Source organism: Dasypus novemcinctus, chromosome 13, assembly GCF_030445035.2.
Source record: "Dasypus novemcinctus isolate mDasNov1 chromosome 13, mDasNov1.1.hap2, whole genome shotgun sequence".
Taxonomy (NCBI): domain Eukaryota; kingdom Metazoa; phylum Chordata; class Mammalia; order Cingulata; family Dasypodidae; genus Dasypus; species Dasypus novemcinctus.
The window spans coordinates 55,255,073-55,280,416 of NC_080685.1; the positions used below are offsets into that span (position 1 = coordinate 55,255,073).

At 39.3% G+C, this 25,344-nt stretch overlaps 1 protein-coding gene across 1 annotated transcript in view; it reads left to right on the top strand.

Moving 5' to 3' along the window:
* The window catches only part of PAPPA2 (pappalysin 2), a 331,690-nt gene that overhangs the window by 107,388 nt on the left and 198,958 nt on the right, over nt 1–25,344 (top strand). The window contains exons 3-5 of the mRNA XM_058310161.1: nt 2,522–2,667; nt 20,463–20,756; nt 22,361–22,553. Coding sequence (XP_058166144.1) covers nt 2,522–2,667; nt 20,463–20,756; nt 22,361–22,553 — 633 coding nt within the window. The remainder of the gene's footprint in view (nt 1–2,521; nt 2,668–20,462; nt 20,757–22,360; nt 22,554–25,344) is intronic.

The window sequence follows — 25,344 nt, forward strand, 5'->3', positions numbered from 1 at the left end:
AAAAGAGAGATGAGTAGAACCAACTAATGAGGTTGGTGGCAAAGGAGGAGGCCTCTTGGAGGGTACTCAAGGGAAATTAGTGGAACTGCTGGGTTGAGGGAGGACAGCAGGGTGGAGGCCAAGACTGGTAAATGACAGGCAGAGAAGCCAGTAACACACAGATAGCCCAACTAAACCATGCCAGGGACAGGAGGATTTGGGAAAAGTGAGGGAGGAGAAAAGAGAGAAATTGTCAAGTTAGCAACTCTTAAGTTTAATTTGAACCCTGGAATAGGAACAGGAAAAGGGTTCTTCTTGGGTACTCTAGGCTGAGCAGAGACTCAGCCCCTGGTTTTCTCTGTACCTTCTTTCTTTTCTTGTTTCTTTCCATCCCTTCCTCCCTTCCTCCCTTCCTCTCCTCTTCCTTCCTTTCTTTCCTCCTTGTCTCTTTTTCTGCTATATTGAAACATCTCCCTAGTGAAGAGTTGCATGATACCATCATGGCCCCAAATCATCAATTCATTAATAAAGGAAATTGTAATTGTTTTTAATAAAAGAGAAAGGGAAAGGGAATGTGACTAATGTCCAGGGAAAACCAACTGACAGCCCAAAAAACATTGTGTCTCCAGGAAAGCGGCAGAAGGACTATCCCTCTGATCACATCTGACGTCATCTCGTGGAATTTGGATGGTTTCTTGGGATTGAGAGCTATTTTTCCAAGATATTATAAGTCAATAAAAGTGGTATTTATAAAACCCTTTTCTCCCAAGGATCTTTGGTTCTAAAGCAAGATATTTTTGTTTATTTACTTTTATTCCTCTTTTTGATTCTTTTCCAAAAAAAATACAGAAACAATCTTCTTTGAAATCTCTCTATTTCTTGAGTACTTCTTGCCAGTACATCCTACATGTGGATTAAATAGAAGGCATCAATAGCATGGTTGGGGAGGCAGAATAGAGAGGCAGAGCAAACAAGAGAAGGGTCATGCTGTCCTAACTTTAGATTCTGCATTGGGAGTTTCAGTGTCTGCAGCTTGTCTACCAGAATAGCAACAATGCAGTATAATCTGTAAAGGAAATTTCCAACTTATGTTGAGGGAGCTGTTGGCCCAGCTCAGTCTGTGCTAAGAACATATTTCTCTTTGGAATGGTCACTGTGGGAAGCAGCCTATCAGTCTAAGGAGCCACTGGGCTCTGATTTAATTGTTTTTTCTTAAAATAAATCTTTAGTGAGAAGATTGAGTCTCTACTTGCTTGTGGTAAAGTTTTAAGTGAACTTGATGCCAGGAAGTTGAAGGTCTTTGACTATATATGAGCTTATAAAGAGACCAAGTGCTTGTTTCCTTTTTTTATGGGCCGCAAGGCATGTGTTTTTAATAGACCTTTACTTCTGTGCATAAGTGCAAATACACTATTGCCTAATATTTTGAAGGCCACTAAGGAAGTTTCTTGGTAAGTATCATAATGTAGTGGGTGTAGGGGTAGAATTTCTATTGGTTAATGGAGTGGGAAGAGAAATGTATATACAACAAGCATTCTTTGCAATAGCTTTGTGATATCCTCTTCCATCTAAATATCATCTCTTTTTTCTCTTTTACATTATGTTTTCTAACCACTATTTCCCTTTTCTTCTTTAAATTATAATGCCTAAAATAAGCATGTGTTTAAATAGAAATTCAGATCAACTTCCCATCATGAACAGATCATACAGTCTGATGAAAAGAACAAGAGACTGAGTTGGAAGATCTTCAGCATGGCCTGGGATAATTTTCAAGGCAAAGGATTGACAGTATCATTATATTTATCTTAAAAAAATAATCTGTGCACAGAGTGGGGAATTGGGTATGATGTCAAATATTGAGTATTTTAGTGGTTGAAGAGCATGGGATTTGGCATTTGGAAAGACCAATGTTTTACATCCAACTCTGCCATTTACTAGCTTTGTGGCCTTAGGTAGTTTACTACTTTCTCCAAGACTAAATTCCTTATATATGTAATGATAATAATATTAAAAATAATAATAGTCCATAGCCTCTTTGAGTTGTGATGATTAAGATGATATAATGCATGTACATGTCTGGTAATAAAACAATTGCTCAACAAACATTAATTATTACTAGTTTTGTTGTCGATTAATACAATGGAATACCAACCAACTCTATAATCAAACAAAATGTTTAGAACAAAGACTTGGATTTATTGTTCTATCACTTTGTTCCTTATTTTTCTCAAGAAAGAAAAAAGACATTAATATGAATTTGTGATAAATTGAAGATAAATAATATACTGTCTTTTAAAATTTCTTGAAATAGATTTCAATGAGATGTATGTGTAATGTCAACCATATCTTGTGATATTGGGGTGAAAACTAGCAGTGATTTTAGTTGTGGATGCTGGTCCTCATGACAGCCTATTCTTTGCTTCTCTGACCCTCCAAAAGACAATAGTCATTTGGAATGTCAGGGTTTGATTAGGTCTGGTTCTGTTGTTCTCTAATTCCTGATCCCCTAGTGTGACATTTTCTCTTCTTGTGTACTTCCCAGGGCATACATGAGTGTGAAGGAGCTGAAGGAGGCCCTGCAGCTCAACAGTACCCACTTTCTCAATGTCTACTTTGCCAGCTCAGTACGGGATGATCTTGTAGGAGCTGCCACTTGGCCTTGGGACAAGGAAGCCACCAGTCATCTGGGTAAGTGAGGTAAAGACCAAATACGGTAGGAAAAACAAGGAGGTACAAGGGGGTTTGTGAAAGTGAGTTTGGGGAGAAAGAAAGAAAAAATCTACTCATGTGTTAGCTGCTTTTGGGTTAGGACAATTTTGCAAGAGTCTGTCTCAGTGTTTGAATGCAGACAAGTAAGAGATATTAGAGTAAACACTGCAAACACCAGGGTGTTCTAGACTGAATCTATAATCTGGGTGTTAATTCTGGCATGGCATATGAGCCATTTTAAGTCTTGGTAAGCCTCAAGAAGGAAAAGGTGGTTAGATAGTGAAGCCTGGTTTAAAATAGTCTGTGTGCCAGAAGACTGGTAGTCTTCTTCTTAATGAGTTGGGCTTATGAGGAGATTCTTGGAAATTCAGGCTGATAAAGGTAACCTGCTCACCTAGGAAAACGATGGAAACCTTAATATTGATCAAAACTACTATGTACTGTATACTTAAGCAAGCTAATATCCTTTTACAGTGTCTTATCATTATACAGGGAATCTTCCTGACCAATGAACAAGAAATATTAGATCAGTTTTATAACATACAGATAAATTACATTGCTCAATGTAATTTTTATATAAATTCAAAGAATCTTCAATAAGATACAAACAAAAGTTATTTAAAAATTTAGATACCATAGTTGGAAGGAGTTTTTCATGTTGGAAAGAGAATGATTATAGACCCCAGAAACAATTTTATTTATGATTTTAAATTATATGATCTTGATAATCAAGTACAAAGCAGGGAAAAATAAATTGAAGGATGACCAAATAATGCTGAAAATGTAAAACTTAGGTAATATGGGATTATTTTGAAGTAGAATCTAGAAAGTATTGAACTGATAATCAAAGAAAATATAATCAAGTGTACAAAGGGCAGCTATGATTGTAAATTAGAGAAGGAAGAAGATAAGCTGGGGGTCAGCAATAGGTAAAAATGTATTGCTGTTACTCAAGAGAGAAACAGAACACAAAGAGTGAATCAGATCAAGAACCAGAGGGGCTATATATATCAGGCAATGAATAAGACAGTGAGAGATTAAACATGTGGCAACCCAAAGACAATACTTTGCTATTACGTATGGCCAGATTCCATTGGCTCTATTGTTGTCTGATATAGCTTTAGGTCCCTGTAGGCTTTTCATCATGAAACTTTGTATTTCCAGTTATTAGTAGAAGATGAGAAGCCCAAAATTTCTGATGTTGCTACTGACTTGAGGCTACCAAGGCAAGACCACTGCATGTATTGATTACTTGTTTCCAAGAATACCAAATAAAGGCCTGGTATGTCCAGAGATCCAGTATGAACCAAAGAATATATTCAGGGTCATCTGCAATTATTGTGAATCGGTTACCAATTTTTGTAGGTGCAATGAAACATTTTTGTTGGTTCTAGCTAAGAAGGGACTTGTAAATCTTTGGTTGTACTATGTGGGTAGAAATAGTTTGAGGAAACTGCCTGAAGATTTTTGATAATGCTGATGTAAGATGGTCTGTAGGTTTCAGCCATGAAGGTCATATTCTGATAATCCCTTTAATGGTAAGGTTGGGTGTGCTGAATTATTCTTTTTTTTTCCCAAAGATTTATTTATTTATTTATTTCTCTCCCCTTCCCCCCCACCCCCGGTTGTCTGTTCTCTGTGTCTATTTGCTGTGTCGTCTTCTTTGTCCGCTTCCATTGTTGTCAGTGGCTCTGGAACCTGTGTTTCTTTTTGTTGCATCATGTTGTGTCAGCTCTCCATGTGGGCTGCACCATTCTTAGGCAGGCTGCACTTTCTTTCGTGCTGGGTGGCTCTCCTTATGGGGCGCACTCCTTGCGCGTGGGGCTCCCCTATACAGGGGACACCCCTGCGTGGCATGGCACTTCCTGTGTGCATGAGCACTGTGCATGGGCCAGCTGCATGGGTCAAGGAGGCCTGGGGTTTGAACCGCGGACCTCCCATGTGGTAGACGGACGCCCTAACCACTGGGCCAAGTCCGTTTCCCTGAATTATTCTTATCAAAAGCAACAGCAGCATAGGGAGCATATAGCATTGTAAGAAAGTTCCTCTAAATTGGAACACCTGAATCATGAAGGTAAAGTTTCGGTGGTGTGGGTGAGCAAGGTCCTTCCAGCAAGTTTTACCTAGCAATAGTTTCCATGAGCCCTAGGTCTGTCATAGGGAACTGTACCTATCTGGTTGAAAATCTTAAAAAGTGATATGTCTGGTTATTTATGGAGACAAATCTGGGCCTCTTAATAAGAAACATGCTGGGCTGGGAGCAGAACATTGAGGGTTTGCTAACTTTATTGGACCTGGGTGATTGACAAGACTTATTTAATTATAAAACCTTGATAAAATACCAGAAAATAGCTATTTGAAGGCACTAGACAGCAGTCAATATAAAAAGGACCTGAGGGACCAAATTCCATAGACAAGAAGCATGCATTGAAGTGAACCCTATATTTAACATAGTTTTTTCCCCTCAGGGAAATTGTCAAATTCTTAGTGAATGGAATAGAAGCAGAGCAGAGAGCAGCAGCCTAGAGCTTGATTTGTCTCACTACTAGGGAGACAGAAATTAGAAATCAGGCCCCACAAGGTAGCCAAGACTTGAAGGATCAAGATCCCAGAGAAATAGAAAGCACAGAAAAGTGCACCTGATATTCTGCTTACAATTTTCTGTTTAATATTTGCTAATTCTTAAACTATGTATTTTCAGGCCAGTTACCAAGAAAATAAATATAAAATAACTGCTAAGAGGTTAAAAAGCTAAAAAAGTTATTTCAGGAGTATGAAGGAGTATAGGGGAAAACAGAAATGAAGTTGAGGTCCTTTTGAGGAGGAGGGACTCTGAGACAACCTATATGTAAGGGCAAACAGAAACATCCCAGCTTACACAAAGCCTAAAATCCAGCCTGAAATACTCTGAATTCTGATTGGAGAATGGTCATCTGCTTATATTCCTATAGCCTAACAGAAGAAAATTAAATATTCCCTGGAGGAAGACAACATTATTAAGTTTTCATTCACAATGTCCAGCAATAAATTAAAATAAAAACACCAGGTGTGCCAGAATCAGGGCCACATGATGGTAAATTAACCAATCAACCAACAAAATAAATAATAAGCAAGCAGACTATAGATGCAGACCCACAGGTTATACAGATATTTGGGTTATTGGACACTTTAAAAATAGATAAAAAATAGAGAGTTTCTTCAGAATTTATAATAAAGAATTACATGGACATTTTACAATTACAATTTAGAATTGAAAATGCAATTAATGAAATTAAGAAATTAATAGATGAATTTATGAACAGAAGAAAGAATTATAAAACTAAAAGATTGTTAAAAAATATATACCAGTTAAAGCACAAATATAAAAGTTAATGGGAAAATTAATGGAAAAGAGCCTAAGAGAAATTTGGAACCTGATGAAACATTTCTGAAGTACATGCAAATGAAAGAAGTTGTCGATGTGGGAGGAATAGGGGGTGTGGGGAGTGGGGTATATGGGAACCTCTTATATTTTTTAATGTAACATTTTGTGTGATCTATGTATCTTTTAAAAAGATAATTAAAAAAATAAATAAAATACATGCAATTGGAGTTTCAGAAGAAGAGAGAGAAATTCAGATTCACTATGTTTTACAAACTCCAAGCAAGAAAAATAGAAAGAAAATAATACCTGGGTCAATTATAATAAAAGTTCTGACCACCAAAGTCAAACAGAAAAATTTCGGAAGTAGTCAGAGAAAAAGAATACGTTTCATTAAAAGGAACAACACTATAGTTTATATGCTGACTTTTCAACAGAAACTATGAAAGCCAGAAGACAACAGATGGATATCTTTTTAAAGTGTGTGAAGAAAAGAACTGCTAACTTAGAATTTTATCTAGGAAAAATATACTTTAAAATGAGGAAAATAATAAAAACATTTTCAGAGAAACTAAAATTGCGTGAATTTAATACAAGCACTGAAAGAAATATTGGAGGAAATTATGCAGGCAGCAGGAAAATGATCCCGGGTATCAGCAGAGAAATACAGAAGGAAATGGATAACACTAGAAAGGGTAAAAAAATATTAAAAGTAATAACAATGTCTTTGAGGGGTTAAAATATATGTAGAATTAAAATATATGGCACTAATAGCACAAAACACAAGAAGAGAATAAATGAAATTAGAGTTTAAGACCCCATCTTTGCCTGTATCTAGAAAAAAATAATAATTGTAGATAAGTTTAGATAGTAATAAGCTAAAAATTCACATTATGTTCTTCATAGTAACCATTAAAATGCTAATTAATTTCTTACTAATAAACAGAGCAGGAAATTAAATAATGTGTAGAAGGCAATGAAGAAGGAGAACATAGGAATAAATTGAAACAAATGATAAAGACATTGATTCAAATTTAATATATTAGTAATTACATTGAATGTACATGGACTAAATACACCTATTCCAAGTCAGAAATGGTCAAATTGAAAACAAAACCTAACTATATGGTGCTTTTTAAAAAAAAAATTATCTTTTTTTAAAGTTAATAGATCACACAAAACGTTAGATTAAAACACATAAGAGGTTCCCATATATCCCACTCCCCACTCAATCAATTTTTTCAGTTGTATTTTTTTGAAGATACACAGATCACAAAAAAAGTGACATTCAAAAAATATAAGAGGTTCCCATATAACTCCCAACTCCCTCACCCCACTCCTCCCACAAAAAAAGCCTCTTTCATCATTGGGGCACATTTATTGCATTTGGTGAATATATTTCAGAGCACTGCTGCACCACATGGATAATAGTTTACATTGTAGTTTACACTCTCCCCCAGTACATTCAGTGGATGGATAAATAAAATGTGGTGTATACATACAATGGAATACTACTGAGCTACAAGAAAGAATATAGTACAAACACGTGGGATAACATGGATGAATCTTGAGGACCTTATGTTGGGTGAAGCAAGCCAGGCATTGAAGGACAAATACTACATGACATTTCTGACATGAAATAAATAAAACAAGCTGTCTCAGAGAGCTAGAGGCTGTATGATAGGCTTAAAGGAAGTTGGTGCGGGGGGAGAGGAAGGTTGTGAGCTGATGCCTACATGGGTGAAACCTAAGATAAGCTGGAGGTAAGTATTTGTACAGGGAAGGGATAAGATGGGGGCATAGGGATATGGTGCTTATAATAGATACAATTTAAATATAAGAACATAGGTTGAAAATAAGAGGATGGAAAAATATATACAGTGCAAATACTCTCCCAAAGAAAGTGTAGCTTTCTAATATATAAAGTAAGCATTCTTGTAGGAAGTATTACCAGTGAGAAATAGGAATATTTTATAATGATAAAAGAATCAACTCAATTGAAAAATATACCAATGATAAAGTGATATGTACCTAATAATCTACCCTAAAAAAAGAAAAAAAAAACCTGACAGAAATTAAAGGAGAATAGACAAATCCAAAACCATAGTGGGTGGTTTTGAAACAATTTTCTCAGAAAATAATAGGATACACAATCAAAAATTCGGTAGAGCTATAGATTTGGAAAACATGATTAATGAGCTTGACCTAATGGTAAAATTAGAACAGTGCAGACCATACATTCATTTCATGTGCCATAGGAAATTCACCCAAAGAATGTTGGACCAAAAAGTACATCTCTAAAGATTGAAATCATAAAGACCTTGTTTTCTGATCTCATTGAAAATAAATTCAAATTTAATAACAACAATAAAAAATAACACGGGAATCCCTAAATGTTTGGAAATTAAGCAATATATATTTAATTACCCCATGGCTCAGGGAACAAATCATAATGGAAATAGGAAATTGCTTTAATCTGAATGATAATGCCAATATTATGCATCAAAATATGGTGTAGAGCAAAAGCTTTATGTGAAGGAAATTTATAGCTTTGTGTATTAGAAAAGAAGATAATCTGATATAACTATCCATTTCAAGAATCCAGGAAAGAATAGGAAATTAAACCCAAAGAATGAAGACAGAAGAAATAAAAAATGAGAAGAAATCAAACGAAATAGAAAATAATTGTTCATTAGAAAAATTAACAAAGTCAAAAGTTGTTTCTTTGGAAAAAATATTGATAAACCCCAGAAAGACTGACTGATCAAGAAAAAAGACATGAGAGAAGGAATATATTACCACTACATATATTATAGGCATTAATAGGAATATGGATTAGAGTGGACTTACTGATATTCTATTTATGAACTATTGTGATTAGTAATCGAAGAAAATGTGGCATTGGTGTGGAGAAAGTGGCCATGGTGGTTGCTGGGGTAGGGAGTGGGAGGAAGAGATGAGATGTGGGGGCATTTTGGGGGGTTGGAGTTGTCCTGGGTGGTGCTGCAGGGACAGTTACTGGACATTGTATGTCCTCCCATGGCCCACTGGGTGGACTGTGGGAGAGTGTGGGCTATGGTGTGGACCATTGACCATGAGGTGCAGCGGTGCTCAGAGATGTATTCACCAAGTGCAATGAATGTCTCATGATGATGGAGGAGATTGTTGTTATAGGGGGAGTAGTGGGGTGAGGGGGGGCGGTATATGGGGACCTCATATTTTTTGAATGTAATATTAAAAAAGTAAAGACAAAGAAAAAAATAGGCAATAAATCTTTTCAATAAATGATTCTAGAGCAACTGGCCATCCATCAGCAAAAATTAAAGAATAATAATGACTTCATCTTGCACCTTACATCTTATACAAAATAAACTTAAAAGGGATCATAAGGTTAAATATAAAAACTTACACTATAGCGCTTTTAACACATAGGAGAAAGTATTCAGGGTAGGGCCAGGTAAAGAGTACTTATATAGGACACCATAAACATGGATGATAAAATAAAAATTGATAAGTTGGACTTAATCAAAATTAAAAGCTTTTGGTGTGCAAAAGACTCTGTTAAGGGGATGAATAAAGAAACTATAGACTGAGAGGAAATATTTGCAATCTGCATCTTTTGCAAATGACCTGTATCTGGGATATATAAAGAAGTCTTAAAACTAAGCAATAAACAAACAAACAAACAAAAAACTTCAATTAGAAAATGGGCCAAGACATGAACAGAAATTTTACCAATGAGGATATCCAGATGGAAAATAAGCACATGAAAAGATGCTTAGTATCATTAGCCATGAGAGAAATGCAAATTAAAACCACAATGAAATTTCACTACATACCTATGAAAGCAGCTAAAATTTAAAAATAGTAACAATGTCAAATGTTGGCAAGGACGCAGAGATAATTCTTATATTGTTGATGTGAATGAAAAATGGTACAGCCACTCTGAAGGACAGTTCGGCAATTTCTTACAAAACTAATCTACACTTACCATATGACCCATCAGTTGGGCTCCTGGACATTTAGTCTAGAGAAATGAATACTTATGACCACTCAAAAACCTGTACATGAATCTTCATAGCAGCTTTATTTGTAATAGCCCCAAACTGTAAAGGCCCAAAATGTCCACAGTTCTATTTAAACAAACAGTGGTATTTCCACAGCATGGAATACTACTCAGCAATAAAAAGGGAAAAAAATATTAGAGCCTGCAGAAACTTGGATGGACCTCCAGGGCAGTATGCTGGGTGAAAAAAGGCAATCTCAAAAACTGACATATTGTATGATTCCATTTATGTAGTATACTTGAAATGACAAAGTTATAGAGAAGGGAGCAGATTAGTGTCTGCAGAAGTTCAGAATGGGGCAGAGAGTAGGGGAAAGGTATGTGGTTGTGATGTAGGCTATGGGTGGGAGGCTCTTTGTCTCTTAATAGATAACCTAAGCTGTCTGTGACTTGTGGGTGTGGGATGGTAAGAGGCTGCAGTCTGGCCCTTGGTAATCATGGCAGCCACTCCTGTCCCAGGAAACAGTTTAACAATGCAAAGTCTATAAACTTTAAATATTCAGGGGAAATGCAGACCAAATGGGCTGGAGGCTTATCTGGAATGTGTGAAGTCCATGCTGGGGGCTCATCTGGGATGTGGAAGATATATCCTAATTCAAGCCTATTGAGAGCTGAGACAAAAGGACCATTTGGCCTTTCTTCTTTGTATAAAAGGGACTCAGGAGTCTTGTTCCGGGCTTGGGATTGAAACAAAAAGCTCCCGAGTCCAGTCGGCCGTCAATAAACCATTTTTCCTTCTCAAAATCATTCCTGAGTCCTGGTCTCTCTATACGCAAATAATTGAACCTCTCTCAAATTCTACAACAGGTGTGACATAAAGGGGGAGCAGAAAGAAGATATTAGCACTGATGGCCCAGTTCTGTACTTCGATTATGGCAGTGGTTACATAAATCTATACATGTGTATTAATCAGGGTTCTCTAGGGAAACAACTGATAGGAGATATGTGTAAATATTATGAGATTTTTATAAGAATGGTCTCACATGATTGTGGGGATGCATAATTCCAAATTCCAAAGGGCAGTGTGGAAGGTGGGAACTCTGATGAAGTTTTTTGGTTTTCGTTTTTAATCTCCGCCCTTGCAGGTTTTGCATGCTGTCTGCTCTCTGTGTCCATCTGCTGTGTGTTCTGTGTCTGTATTTATTTTATTTATTTCCCCTCCCTGCTTGCGGCTTGCTTGCTGTCTGCTCTCTGGGTCCATCACTGTGCTCTTCTGCATTTTTTGCCTGTCTCCCTTTTTGTTGTGCCACCTTGTTGAGTGGGCTCTCTGTGGTGCTTGGGAGCTGGGTGGCTCTCTGTAGTGTGTGGGCGAGCCTGCCTTCACAAGGAGGCCCCAGGATGTGAACCCAGGACCTCCCATATGGTAGACGGGAGCCCACCTGATTGAGCGACAGCCACCTCCCTGATGAAGGTTTTTGATGGATTTCCCAGGAGAAGCTGGTTGTCTGAAGTAGAGATGGAAATTCTTCCTTTTGACCGCTGAAATCATCATTTCTCCTGTAAAAGCCTTCAGCTGATTGTATGAGAGGTTGTTCATTGTTGAAGGTAGTCTCCTCAGTTGATTGTAGATGTAATCAGTCATAGATACAATCAACTTACTTATGATTTTAAGTCCATGAAATGTCCTCACAATAACAATCAGGTCAGTGCCTGCTTGACCAGACAACTGGACATCAAAACCGGGCCAAGGTGACACATGAACTTAACCATGTGTGATGAGCCCTACTCCCCCCATTCAAGTGCATATGAAAACTGGTAAAATCTGAATAAGGTCTGTGACATTTATACATAAGTAGAGTACTTATTGAGTCAGAATGAATTCCAAAAGAAATTAGAGATATTCATATTTTGTTCTTAAACCTCTGAGGAATAATAGTGTTCCTCCACAACATGTTGAAATAGAAGACTAGATTGAACAGCTCACAGACCTGACTCAGTACGAAATTGCTTGTGCTCTTATTTATTTCTTCTTCTTCAATCACAGCTGTGATTGAATACAGGAATCATATTGACCTAAATCAGTTGTAGAATAGTGCAGACAGCTGGATTAATGGGATCAAGGAATGCATTTAAGATTTTGTAAAGATGGTCTTTTCAAGATTCAGGATAAGATTATGTTCGTGTCAACATGCAAGGCCCTACATTTTGAGGATCAGTGGCATGACCTCACAGATAATCACACTAGTCTAAAAGTTTGAAGATTGACTTCATAGTGACTTAAAGTCACTATGTGGAAAGACCAACATGATTTGTGGCTCTGCTTTGTCATCAATACCATTTCTGCCTTTTGGCATAATTTTATACTTTTAATGCTGTATTAGTGCAGGACAGACTTATTTTTATAGATGAATGAATGAATACCACCCTTTTGAGCTCTAATGTTCAGTGGTTCAATGATCTTTATGCCTCAGTACACAATACCTAAACTGAACATGTATCTTCAAAGGCAGAATACTTAAAATAGTAGTAAACCAGCCCTTTATTCAAAGAAAAACTGTTAACTCTGCTTTGTGGCAATATCAGTGATCAAACAATGAAAAGAGTCCACCTTTAAGGGGCACACAGCATACCTGGGGGACAGACATGCAAATACACCATTATAAAACAATGCTATGGTATTGCACAGGAGATTAGGTAGTAGAAGAGAGAGTGCCTATTGTGCTGAAAGCCTCAGGAAAGAGTGCCCAGAAGGACTGAGGTTTGAGCCAAGAGTTTAAGGATAAACAGGAGCTTGGCAGACAATGGGAGGGCGTTCCAGAGTGAAAAAACTGTTGGATGCCAAGCTTCAGAACTATTAAAAACCTGGACATGCTTAGAAGTGGAACGGAATTGGAATGGCTGGAGCAGTCCTCTTCAAACTTATCTTTGCTCTTGTATCCCCTTAAAGATTTTTGAAAAAAACATGTACTCCTTTACAAGTTTTTAAAGCAACATCTACAAATTTGATCAAAAGTTTAAATAGAAGCAAAAGAATGTAATTTCTGGCATTTTGTGTATATTAAAATAAAATTGGTAACTGACTCTTTTAAATGTATCCTCAATGCCATAACAATTTGATAATCACCATCATTCACTTAAAAAATATGTGGCCATGAATTACTTTTTTTTTTAACATTGGAAATTATTCTTTATTCCTTTTTCCCTTTGAATTTTTTCCATTTCAATTCTCCCACAGAACGTTATACTAATGTAACCTATACATATATTTTTTCAAAGTCTAGTTGGCCATCTGCTTCTCTACTAAAACATATTTTGATTAAAACAACTGTTTTGTGATCATAAGTTCTTTAATTAAGCTTTTTATTTTGAGATAATTGAACACCCTTATGTAGTTGTAAGAAATAATAAGAGCTCTTGTTGCCCTTTACCTACTTTGTCCGAATAGTAACATCTTGCAAAACTATAATGGAGTATGACAATCAGGCTATTGATATTGGTACTGATCATAAGTTTTAAATGTTAAAATGTTTTTCTCCACTGAGTTATAATTTGAAATGAACACTAGTCCATAACGGATCAAAACAATATTTTTAAATGACTAGTCATTATTGAAAAATAAGATATGTGAGAAATGCATATATTAATCAGATGATTGTAGCTTTTTTTCTCCCCAAAATTAGTTTCTGTGTCTGTGGATGAATAATAATTATTGCTATAATGAAGGCATCAATTTTTTTTGCTCTTTTTCCTTAAGTGACTTTAAGTGCAGAGAAACTTTGGTCACATACATAAGTAGATGGGAAAAAAGGAGTTCTGTTTGATGGAGTGAGTGGATGATGGTAGTAAATTATAAAATATAGGAAAAGGAGGAGCAAATGGGAAATCAGTTTGGTTTTTGAGATGTTGAGTTCTGGGGTTTCTACAACTCCAGCTGAGAAATGACTTCCGCAGATGCTAGAGGAGGACCAGGAATCAGAAGTGAACTGGTAATGAAGGAGAGAGGAATTCAAGAAAGTCTCCCATGATCCACAAGGACCCTGCTGCAAAGAAATAAAATAAGTGCAAGGGCATTTTGGCCAGACTAGAGAGAAGAGTCTGTCATCCTGGCACAGGGCAGTTAGACACTTTGTAGTGCTCTGGGCCAACCAGCCTTCTAATTGTCATTGACTGTGCTAGGGCACATCTCTATTGCTGCAGAGCATTCAGAGATCCCAGTGAGGCCATAAGCAACATGCAACAATGTGCAAAACCTTGAGCCTGGTGCATAATGGGAAGACAAACATATGGGATCTTCAAATGAAACCACATAATGAATTTGATGGGGAAAAACAAATCTTTGATGATGGAGTAACCTATCACTTCAAGCAGACAGAAAAAATTGGGATCCTGAGCAAGTTACCTCTCTGAACTTTAGTTTCTTCATATGTAAAATGGGGGTAATAAGCACCTGGAAGGGTGTCTGGCACATGGTAGGGCTTTATAAATATTAGCTCTATTGTTAACAGTAGAATTTCCAAATGCAGTGCATCTGTGGTTGACCTTCCTGAACCTGCCCTTACCCTTAGCCCTCACTTCCAAACTACAGTTTTTTAGTTCCATGGAAAAATGTAAGCTGATTTCTCAAGAAACAAATGTGTCTTTAGGAGTTCAATTGCTTGCAATGGTATAACTTCTCATAAGCTCAGAGAAGGAAAGAGTTTAAGTGGTGGTGGGTATTTTGTGTAGGGTATGTGAGTGTCATGGAGCCCAGAGGATGGGAGGAAAGCAACACTTTGGGTATGCCAGTTATCTGGTGGAAGGCAAAGTAAGAACAGTGTAGGGCACAGAGAAATGTGATAGCAGAGGAAACCAGGTCAGAGGTGAGATACCCTTCCCTCACCCAGGACTTTTGTAGGGGTGTCCCTAGGATAAACCTGGCCTTTCTCATAACTAACAAGGATGTTGAGTTTAGAATGTTACATTGTTATGATACATTCTTGGACACTCCGGGTGAAACTTCAGGTGCTGAGAAATATTCCTTAATTTGACTCGTGAGAAGTCTTTGGCAATCTTGGCCAGATTGATTCTGTGGAGTGCAAGCACAGAAACCAGAGTGGGTGAGTTGAGGAGTCTACAGAAGGTGCAGAAGAGATTGTAGAACTTTCAAGAACTTTAGCTGTGAAGGCATAATGAGATACAATGAAAAAGGTTGTAAGGTTATAATTAGAGGGTGATGATGGAAAGAGACTTGAATGTGCCTATGGTGTGTGGGAGGATCCTGGTGAAGAGGGAAGTGTGATAACACCACACTCAGATACACCCCGGCATTTACAGACCATGAAGGTGCTCACTGAATTCCATGTACTCTGATCCAATTAATTATTATTGATAAATGGTTGGGCTTGTGCAAAGCAGATCTTGTCTTCTAGCCACTTGTCTTCTCTTTACTATGCCAAGACAGAGTGGTTCTTCCTGGAGAGAAGATGTGTTACCAGAGTGCGTCATGTAAATATGAGGGATTATAGAATCATTAATTAGGCAGATTAGATGACATGAATGAAATGAGTTCTGTTTATGGGAAGTATCCTCAAGTTGCTACTGTAGATTATTTAATTGTTAGAAGATGGCATTCAGAATGTGGGGTGATTCTGAGTGTTTGGGGGGTTTGGAACTCAGCACTCTAGGATATTAAAAATCTTTCACAAAGTTGCCCTAGGATATGAACTTCATGTCCTGAAATTGGGGTGCTCCAAAGATAGGCTTATTCATTTATAATTAGGTGTAATAATAATTTTTGTGTGGTAATTTGTAGGACCTCCTATTTTAGAATATGCCCTAGTATCACTGGTACCCCAGATTAGTGTCTGAAATACAGTAGCTGCTCAGTAAATGCTGAATGAACAAATGAATTACAGAAAATGTCTTTCTCCCACTCTTACATTGTTTTGCCTAAAATCTATTATGACGTTATATGTGTATGTGTGTGTGTTTAAGGCACTGCCCTAATGCAGAACAATGAAAGGGTTACATAATAAGTCTCTGATGACTTAGTAATAATGTCTTTAGTTTTAATGTATCAGATCACTTTTTTTCCCATGAAAGTGTTAACAGTTGGAAGGAGGATTGGCTGAAAGGGTAAAAAAGGATAAAAAAGTGACATCATACTCGCAAAATCTTAATCCTCTGTGCATTCTTGACTTGGTTCTGTCCTGCCTGGAACAAGCACCTCCTTCAAATGAAACCACAGGCTGTAAAACCAGAAGGCCAACACAATATCTGGAGATGAGTGGTTCCTGGACTGGTTCTAGTAAGGGTACACTTCTCCTAGCTCCTGTTAACTTTCTTTCTTTCTCTTTTTCTATCAGTCCACATGTGCCACTTGCTTCCCTTGCACTGTGCCCCAGTGCTCCGTCCTTGGACCTCAGGCATACTTTTCTAGTGTTACACTTCATTATGAAAACTAGTGAAATGTGTTTTAGCATGTAACTGGAAATAATTATGTATGCACCTGCAGACCAGCTCTCGACCTCCTTGTTTTATGGGCATATAACATTCAGCCTTAAAAGTTTTATAGGACTGTTTCAAAGTCATTTCAACCAGTGTCTTTTTCTCAAATTTCCTGAGTTTTCTTAATAGAAGTGGTTTTGGGAACCTTTCTCTTTACCATGAACCACTCTGGCAGGCTTGTGCTGAAGCTAGCAAAAGCCAGTTGGAACTTGGAAACACGGCATCACTTTGGGAGCTTGTCTGTCTGCTACTGAGATTTTGTCTTTTAATCAGAAACTTCTCTCTTTTCTTCCCCTACACCATCTCCTAGACCACACAGCAACCCTCTTATTGTTTTAGCTTGTTCCTCATAATCGAGGATGAAAGGTCTTCTAAGAAGGCATTTGTGCTCTCCCCACCAGACCATTAAGCAGCAGCTGGGCTACACATGGCCACCAGTTGTTAAATCCAGGGAACTCCAGTCATATTGCCTTCTATGTCCAAATTGGTGGTACCAGAATATATTGAGTCCCAGTTTCGATATAAACATTCAGGTATGTGAACAGATGTAACTATTTATTCTTCTACAATTGAACTTAATTTTTATTTTGAACCCTATATTGCTGGGTAGTGGAAATTTACTCTCAGTCAATTGAGACTCTTTTGCCTGAGGTTATATCTGACTGTAGAAGGGCCTGTTTATGCCAAGGCAGCAGGGGAGAGCCCATTTTGTCTTTAGTCATCAGTTGATGCCAATCACCTGGGATGACCCTTGTTCCCATCCACAGGACCGCCACTGTGGCCTGCCTCCTTAGACATCTAGGCCAGCCAGAACCAGGCTTCTTATCCAGGAATCCATCCCTGGAATGAGGCAAGGTCTTCTTGCTGTCAGAGCTTACAAACCTGCTTTGAATTTTTCTACCTTCCCCAGGACCTTGAAAGACATGGTAAACTTCACATTTTCTGAACCCATCACTGTCTATACCTCCCATTGTTTCTCCTTTATCCCTCCTCTCTCCAGCTTAGAGGAATCTATGCTGAGGTGATGGTAGCAGAGGTGTGAAGGCAGGAATTGCTGTCCTCAACTCACCTACCATGCTGACCACACCATGGCGTCCTCAGGGCCACAACATAGGCTTTGGAAACGCTGAAGCCAAAAAAGGACTTCTTCTTTCCTTGCTTTTTACCCTGTTGTTTACCTCCTGGTGAGGTAATGAATGCAGAAGAGTCTGGCTTTCTGACTTGGGAGGGAAATGGAGACAAGGAACCACTGGTGAAAAACGTTAGCATTTCTAAACTATTGTCCCTCCATTCATACTATTGCTTCAAAGTCAGTTTTTTTTTTAAATTTATTAATGTTTCATTCTTTCTTCATGAAAAAAATTCTTGTATTTCTTTTTTAGATTTTGGGCAACAAGTTTTATACCTCAGTCAGTGTTTGATATGAATACATTTGTTTGTGTGAACTTGAACATATTTCTCTCAACTAAACCATGAAATTAATTAATGTCTTTTCTCTCTTGTCCATGGGGTGTATGCGTGTGAGCATGTCTGGGTGAGTGATTAAATTCCCATCCCCTAATAATTTAATAAGTTCTGTTTAGTTGAAATAAAGAGTCTTTGAGAAGAATAGTGTGGGACCCCTGGGAGTAAGAAAGAGGGAGGACAAACTAGTGGAAATGATGTGAGGATTAATAGGCAGTAAATCTGGCTCAGCTGCAAATGTGCAGCACATTGAGAATAGACTCTCTGTAGGTTGCTCATCCCCAGCTTTCTGCCTTCCCCTGAGAGATGGAACACAAACCATAAGGCTGATGTGGTGACAGTTCTTGATAACTCAGATTTCTTCACATAGTGTTTATGATTGTCTCACTAAACCCTGCCAGTTAGCTCTTTGGGGCATGGCTTGAGAATAGGAAGAAGTCTTAGCCTAAGTCAGTCTTGCTCTCTCTCACTTTACAGATGAAGAGACCGAAAGAAAGATTAAGTAGCAGGGCCAAGAGCATACAGCTAGTTAGCATCAGAACCAAACTACAAGTTCCTTTCATTCTAGTCCACTGTGATTCTATAACCTTGTGCTCTAAAGGGCAGAATTACTGTAAGAATGTCAAGACCTTAAGATTCCCTGCTTTTTCATCTACAAGTATTGGTGTACATTTAGCACTTACTCCTAAATTAGAATATGCAATATTTTATTTAACACCCATATGGTTACAAGGCCCACTGCCATGTGTTCCATGCATACGGTTTGGGGCAGAAATCCTATCTCTCTGGAATGGAAAACATAACTGTCAGCAAGTGTGCATTAAAAATGCCTGTATTTTCATTTGAAGTTCAAGGGCTGTCTGGTTAAATCTATGTTCCTCTGTTTATGGAATGCACCTGAGGAGTGCCACAGAGGAGAAGCCTGGCCTATTGTCCTCAGCGTGGAGGGGACAGGCCAAGAGTGTTGATCACTAGGCATATGGCAGGGCTCTTCTCTTCAGCCCTGAACTGCTCCATGGGCCCGCCCCTCCAGGACCTCCTTCTATGCCTCTATGCTCTGTTGATTCCAGACTCTGGGACCTCTCACAGCCTCTCAGGTTGTCTGTCCTTGAGCTTAGCTGTGGGCAATCAGGCATCTTTCCCTGGACTCAGCTACTTGAGCCACTTAGAGGCAGCTATAGGAACACCTGGAGTCCTCTCTATTTTCTCCTTGCTTTCACGTGGCAGGATCAAAAGGGCAGCTTCCTTTTTCTGCATCTCTCTCTCTCTCTCTCTGTGTCTCTGTTTATATAAAGCTACAGTAAGAGGGTGGAGACCCAAACTGAGTCATGCCTCACTGACATAGTCCCTCTGTTGATACAGGGTAGGCTCAGGTATGAGGAATAAAGCAGGTCCTGGGAACTTGGGTCAGACCTAGGATAGCAGGGCATGGTCAGCCTGACAACATAGCCAAGGGTAACTCAGGATCCCAGAGATTTGGTTCAGAGCTGGTAACATCTCCTGTCTCAGGTTCTAGATGTGAGGATGAGCATGACCCTGCCAATTAGGGGGGTGACAAAGGAAAACCAAGTAGTTCCAACCATGGGGAGAGGAGGGAAGCAGGGACTGGAACTCCAACAATCTGGACAGAAGTTGGGGGTCTCAGAGGTCTTTAGCCTTTTCTTTTATAAGATAACACTGATACCTCTAGGTCTTTCATCAAGCCCAGATTCGGTGTAATATGCTTTTTTTATGAAACACCTCCCTCGGCGTTTTCATGGAGATTTTTGGGGAGTTGGGGTGGGAGGTACTCTTACAGTATGTGTGACATTCTCAATTTCCTGGTGGTTCTGTTGGACTTGTCTTTTGTCTCACTGGTCACTACCTCCTTGAGAGTAGGAGCCATGAAATCAGAAGCAGCACACAAGAGTTGTCATTTACTACAATCCTACAATGAGCCAAATGCTTTAAAATCCTCAATAAGTAGGTGTTATCATCCCCACATTATAGACAACAAAACTGAGATTCTCAAGGTCAGGCAGCAGTCAAGTCCTCAGAACTGGTGTTTGGAGGATTCAGACCTCACTTCCCTAGCTTCAATCTCCATGTGCTTTTGCATATACCAGAGGTTCTCCACCCTATCCTCAAATATTTGGACTCAATTGGTAGGGAGTGATATTTGGATATCTTTATTTTTAAAAACTTCCACAGGTGATATTAATGTGCAGCCAGGGTTGAGAATCTTGGCTCTCAACCTCAATCATGCTACCTTGCCCCTACAGTTATCCTTGGCATCTAGGAGGACTCATTCATGGGAGAATGGGTAAAATAAATCTTTATTGATGAGGTCAGAGGGTATTTGTGGCCAGAAAGCACATCGGGAAAGTTATAAATTGTCTCCTTAGAGGCTGAAAACTGAACATGTGGTGTTTATCAGAAGATATAATCAAGCGATGTTGTCCAAATCTTCCACTGCAGGTGGCGTTGTCCTTAATCCATCCTATTACGGCATGCCTGGCCATACCAATGTCATGATCCATGAGGTGGGGCATGTCTTGGGACTCTACCATGTCTTTAAAGGGGTCAGTGAGAAAGAATCCTGTGATGACCCCTGCAGGGAGACGGCGCCCTCCATGGATACAGGAGACCTCTGTGCGGACACAGCCCCTACTCCTAAGAGTAAGCTGTGCCAGGGTCCAGAGCCTACCAACGACACCTGTGGCTTCACCCACTTTCCAGGGGCTCCATTCAACAACTACATGAGCTATACAGGTATCACAGCAGCCAAATGTTTTTGTTTTCCATTAGGACTATATGGGGACCCACAGGGGGCTGGGAGGCAGAAGAAAGTTATAAAGCATCATTTGAGTCAGAGGGTTGAAGTGTACTCTTTTTGTGTGTGCCCTTGAAGAATTTAAAGAAATACTGAGATATCAAGGGGTTTCATTGACTGGACTTGCCTCTACTAGAGATTAAAACAAAAATGCTCTTCTATCTTAGATAGTGTAAAAAAAAGAGAAAAAGACCAAAAGCTGAGATTTGTAGGTCAAGGTGGCTGGTCATACTATTTTTGAAGTTGCCAGCAAAGATACCTTGCTGATTTTAAGGTTAAGATTTCCTTTTTTTAAAAAATTAAAGTATTAGATTCTCTTCTTCTAACACTACCCAAGGACAGATTCTTAGCTTTCCTATCAAAAAAGAATGGTGCCACCTCATTTTAAAAAATTGTTGCTTTTCTGACCATGGAACCAACTCTATTATCTGGTCTACTTGTCCTTCCTCAGTCCAACTCCTGAATTATACTTCTTTCCTGTCTTCTTACACCTTCCTTGTTTTTGACAATTAGGACCACCAGTAAGTCTCTTAATAATGAGACTCAAATTTACCCCTAAAATTACAGACCTATTTGGTTTGATGACCTATTTTAATGGTGAAGGCAATTTTTCTATAAGATCCAAGACATTATTTCATGATAAGTCCTTCTAGAACTACAAAAAAAAAAAAAAAAAAAAAAAGATGCACCACTAGACCCTGATTATAATTTTGAAGGGGAAAAGAAATGATGAGCTGGCCTCTTCTGTGACCTATCATGATGTTTCTATCTCAGTTTCATTTGGGGAATAATTCAGGTGCATCAAATTCCTAGGCACCGGTGCCCCTGCTTCCTCAAGAACCATACAGCCGCCCTTGCCAGGGGCAGAGAGATTTGACACTGGGGTTCAGAGGGCAGAGCTGCTTAGGTGCCAGCTTTGAGGTGGGCAGAGGAAACAGAGGGAAGCATTTGACTAGTGTTCTCACTGGAAAAGTCTTGAAACTAAGCTAACTCCCTCACTAACTCAATGGAAAATGTACCTCAAAGGGGGATTTTGCCAGCTCCAACAGTAGGGCTGGGACCAGTGATCCTAGCCCTGCTGTCTATCTTCCTCGAGTTTCTCCAGGGAATACTCAGTAACCCTGGCAGTCACTAGCAATGAAGCAGGTGTCTGCAAAGCCACAAATGTTCCCAAATGTAAAGACCGTATGTTGAAACACTGCCATCTTGTGGTTTGCTCGATAAGCGATCATCAGCTCAAAGCAATCCTGCCCTGCACCCTGAGGGCCTGTCTCACCCTGGTCAAGCCAACCTCAAGGTAATGGTCCTGTTTCAATGAAAAGTAAGCACTATATGCCTACCTTCTCTTTCCCGTTTCCAGCTCAGATAGTTTCTGGAGCCGAATACATTTATTCATTCAACAAGTGTTTATTGAGCTTAATAAACTTAGGTGTTATGATAGGTGCTGGTGAGTCAGCTGTGAACAAGAGAGAATTTATTCTGGCTTTTTCAGCTTTGCAGATTAAAACCTCCATCTCTAATGTTTCCTATTTTGCCTCCACAGATGATAACTGCACCGACAGCTTCACCCCTAACCAAGTGGCTCGAATGCATTGCTACTTGGACCTTGTGTATCAGCAATGGAGTCGAAGTAAAAAGCCCACCCCCATCCCCATCCCACCCATGGTCATCAGGCAGAACCATGAGTCCCTTACAATCCACTGGCTGCCTGTGATCAGTGGGGTTGTGTATGACAGGTGAGAGAGGTGCTTGCCTGTGGGACTGGTACCACTTTCTCTGGGGCATAAAGAGGAGGTGTATTTTCTAATGAACAATGGGTAGAATTGAAGCAAGAAGACCCGAATTGGAGCTATCACTGTGTGTCTGACTGCTCAGGGATGGTTCCTACACCCTGTTCAGTTCTTATCTCCCTAGCAGAACCCAATGGCTCATCATGTGGGCTCACTCTGCATGGAGATGTCTGTCAGAAATGGAAATGCCACATCTGACAGACTTCCTGCAGCTGATGAATGTGATAAAGGATGAACTGGCAGACCAGGGGGGCATTTACCCCTGTCCAAGTCAGCCATTCCAACTGGCTATGAGGGTGGGGCCGTGACATACTACTAGCATGGTGGTGTTAAGGGGAAGTGACATAGGCTTATTCTCTTGGGGAGTTCTGGGGTTGGTGGGTAGGAAATTACACTGCCACAAGCTGTGCATCACGGCTTGAACTAGCTTATGTGGGAGTTTCTGACACCTTCTTTGCCTCCTGTTACACCCCATGCCTTAATCACGGCCATTATCTTGTGGAATTTTCATTATCTGTTCACTTTTCTATCTTCCCCACTAGACTGGGAATTCCTTTGGGGGAAGAATGGCTTTTTGTATCTTTGTCCCATGGTCTGCTGCAAGAGACACTTAATGCATTTTTATTGAAGAAAAACCAATACCTGAAACTTGAGATTTCATCCATTCTTTGCATATCAGTATGATGGAATATCAGGGAAATTTTTGTAAAAAAGGAGAGAAGATAAGGAAAAGAATGGCATTTCACAGTCAGTGAGGGTGGGAGTTGGGGGGATGACCTGTGGCGTAACAGAGAAGGACCAGAACCCCAGCCGTGGCCTGAGCACCCACCCCTCCTCTTTCAAAACCTGCCACTGTATTCTAAGTAACAAAAGTAGCCACCATTTATTTGGCACTGCTAAGTATGAAGGATTGTGCAATTGTCATATTTAGTCCTTGCAGGAGGCACAATTCCTGTTATATAAGAAACCCAAGGCACAGAGAGGCCTCTTGTGGCCAGCCCAAGACCCCACAACTGAATAGAAATGGATCTGGGGGACAAAGCTCTGATGCTGGAATTTCAGAGATTGGAGAGAGAGAATAGATGATTTATTTGCAGTTGAGGCTTTCTCAGTTCACAGGTGGTTAGCCTATCTTCCACTTGCTATACTTCCTGTCTGGGTGCCATGCCCCAGTAAGGAGCTGGGTGTCCCTGGATCATGTTTATATGTACACAAGCTTTGCTAAAAACCTGGGGAAAGAAGAGGGGGATGGCAGGAAGCCTGCAAATTCTTATTCAAAGTGATACTTCCAGCCTCCTGTGGCCCTGGTACCTGCCCTTGAGATCTTGATACATACCTAATGCATTATATCACTTAGACCTCACAACCCTATAAAGTAGTTTTCATTGTCATCAGCACCCAGGCTTTCACAGGCTCTGTTTATGAGTCAACACATATTTATGTGATGTGTGTAAGAATCATCTTCCTGCAAGTGTGAACTTGTGCCGCTTTGGTTGGACTGGCTGAACAGTAAGTCCTCTGTGGGTCTATGCAAACCAGAGATTTACATCAGTTTATGTAACATGTGTAAACAATTTAATCTTTCAATTCTCTCTCTGGTACAAATATTACGATAATGCATACATCACTAGTGGCTTGCTACAAGTCTGTTGGCAGAAAAGGCTACAGTTTGCTTCCTTTCTAAGCGAGGTGGGCTACATTTCTGAGGCCTCCTGATAAATGTGTCAGGGATATTCACGTCACATACCGGCAATTTGTGTCATGCTTTGAGCTGTGTTTACTCCACCCCCAGTAGGTATTTGAAATCCTCATGTCAGAACAGAGCTCTAGCTACGCACTCAGCAATGGCCCCGGAAGGGCCAAGTGCATCAAGGAAATGTGGTTTGAGTTGTGTCCACATTAGACATGAGTGCTGATGGAATTCAGAGGTTGGAACTTAACTACACCTTTCAGTTGCCAAAGTACTGGACACTAGATGTTTGGGAACATATTCAAAAGAATTGAGTAACTTATTATGTGATCCTAGGCAATTTCCTTACCCTCTCTGAGCCTGAGTTTCCTCACTTAGAAAAACACAGAATGTTATAGAGATTTACAAAAAAGGACCTAGGGATACAATGCCAGATACATAGAAGGTACTTAATAAATGGTAGCTGCTATCATAATTATCACCCCTTTTAACAATACTATTTTTCTAGTGTTTTATAGGATATTACTTTCCCTCTTGACCTGTTGAGAGACTCTGATTTGATGCCTCCATTTTCAGATCTGTCATTAATAACTGGACCCCTATAAAGCTTCTAAGTATCAAAGATGAGTCCCATGGAATGATTTTCCCTTGTTATTTGGCTTGAAGAGCTCCTTATAGACTGTATAATAGTCTTATAGACCTTCATAATGCAAGCATTTATAGAGGAACAGCTGAGTCCAGTCCCTCTGCTAGTTGCTGGGAATAGAAGGAAAAATAGATCTAAGTCAAGATCTGTTCACAGGTAAAAAAGAAGAAAGAATGTGAATGAAAGTTCCCACCATCACAGAGTAGCTCCTTAAGAAAGAAGCCAGCAGATACAATGAGAGCACAGAAAAGGGTGGTCCAGACATTCAGAGGAGTCAAGCTAAGTACCACTGAAAAGGTTACATTTATGTGGGTCTTAAAGAGTGAGTAGGAGTTTGCTGTTTAGAGAAGCTAGGGAAGACTCTTTGGTAGCAAAGGGAGCAGCATGTTTTACAGAGCTGA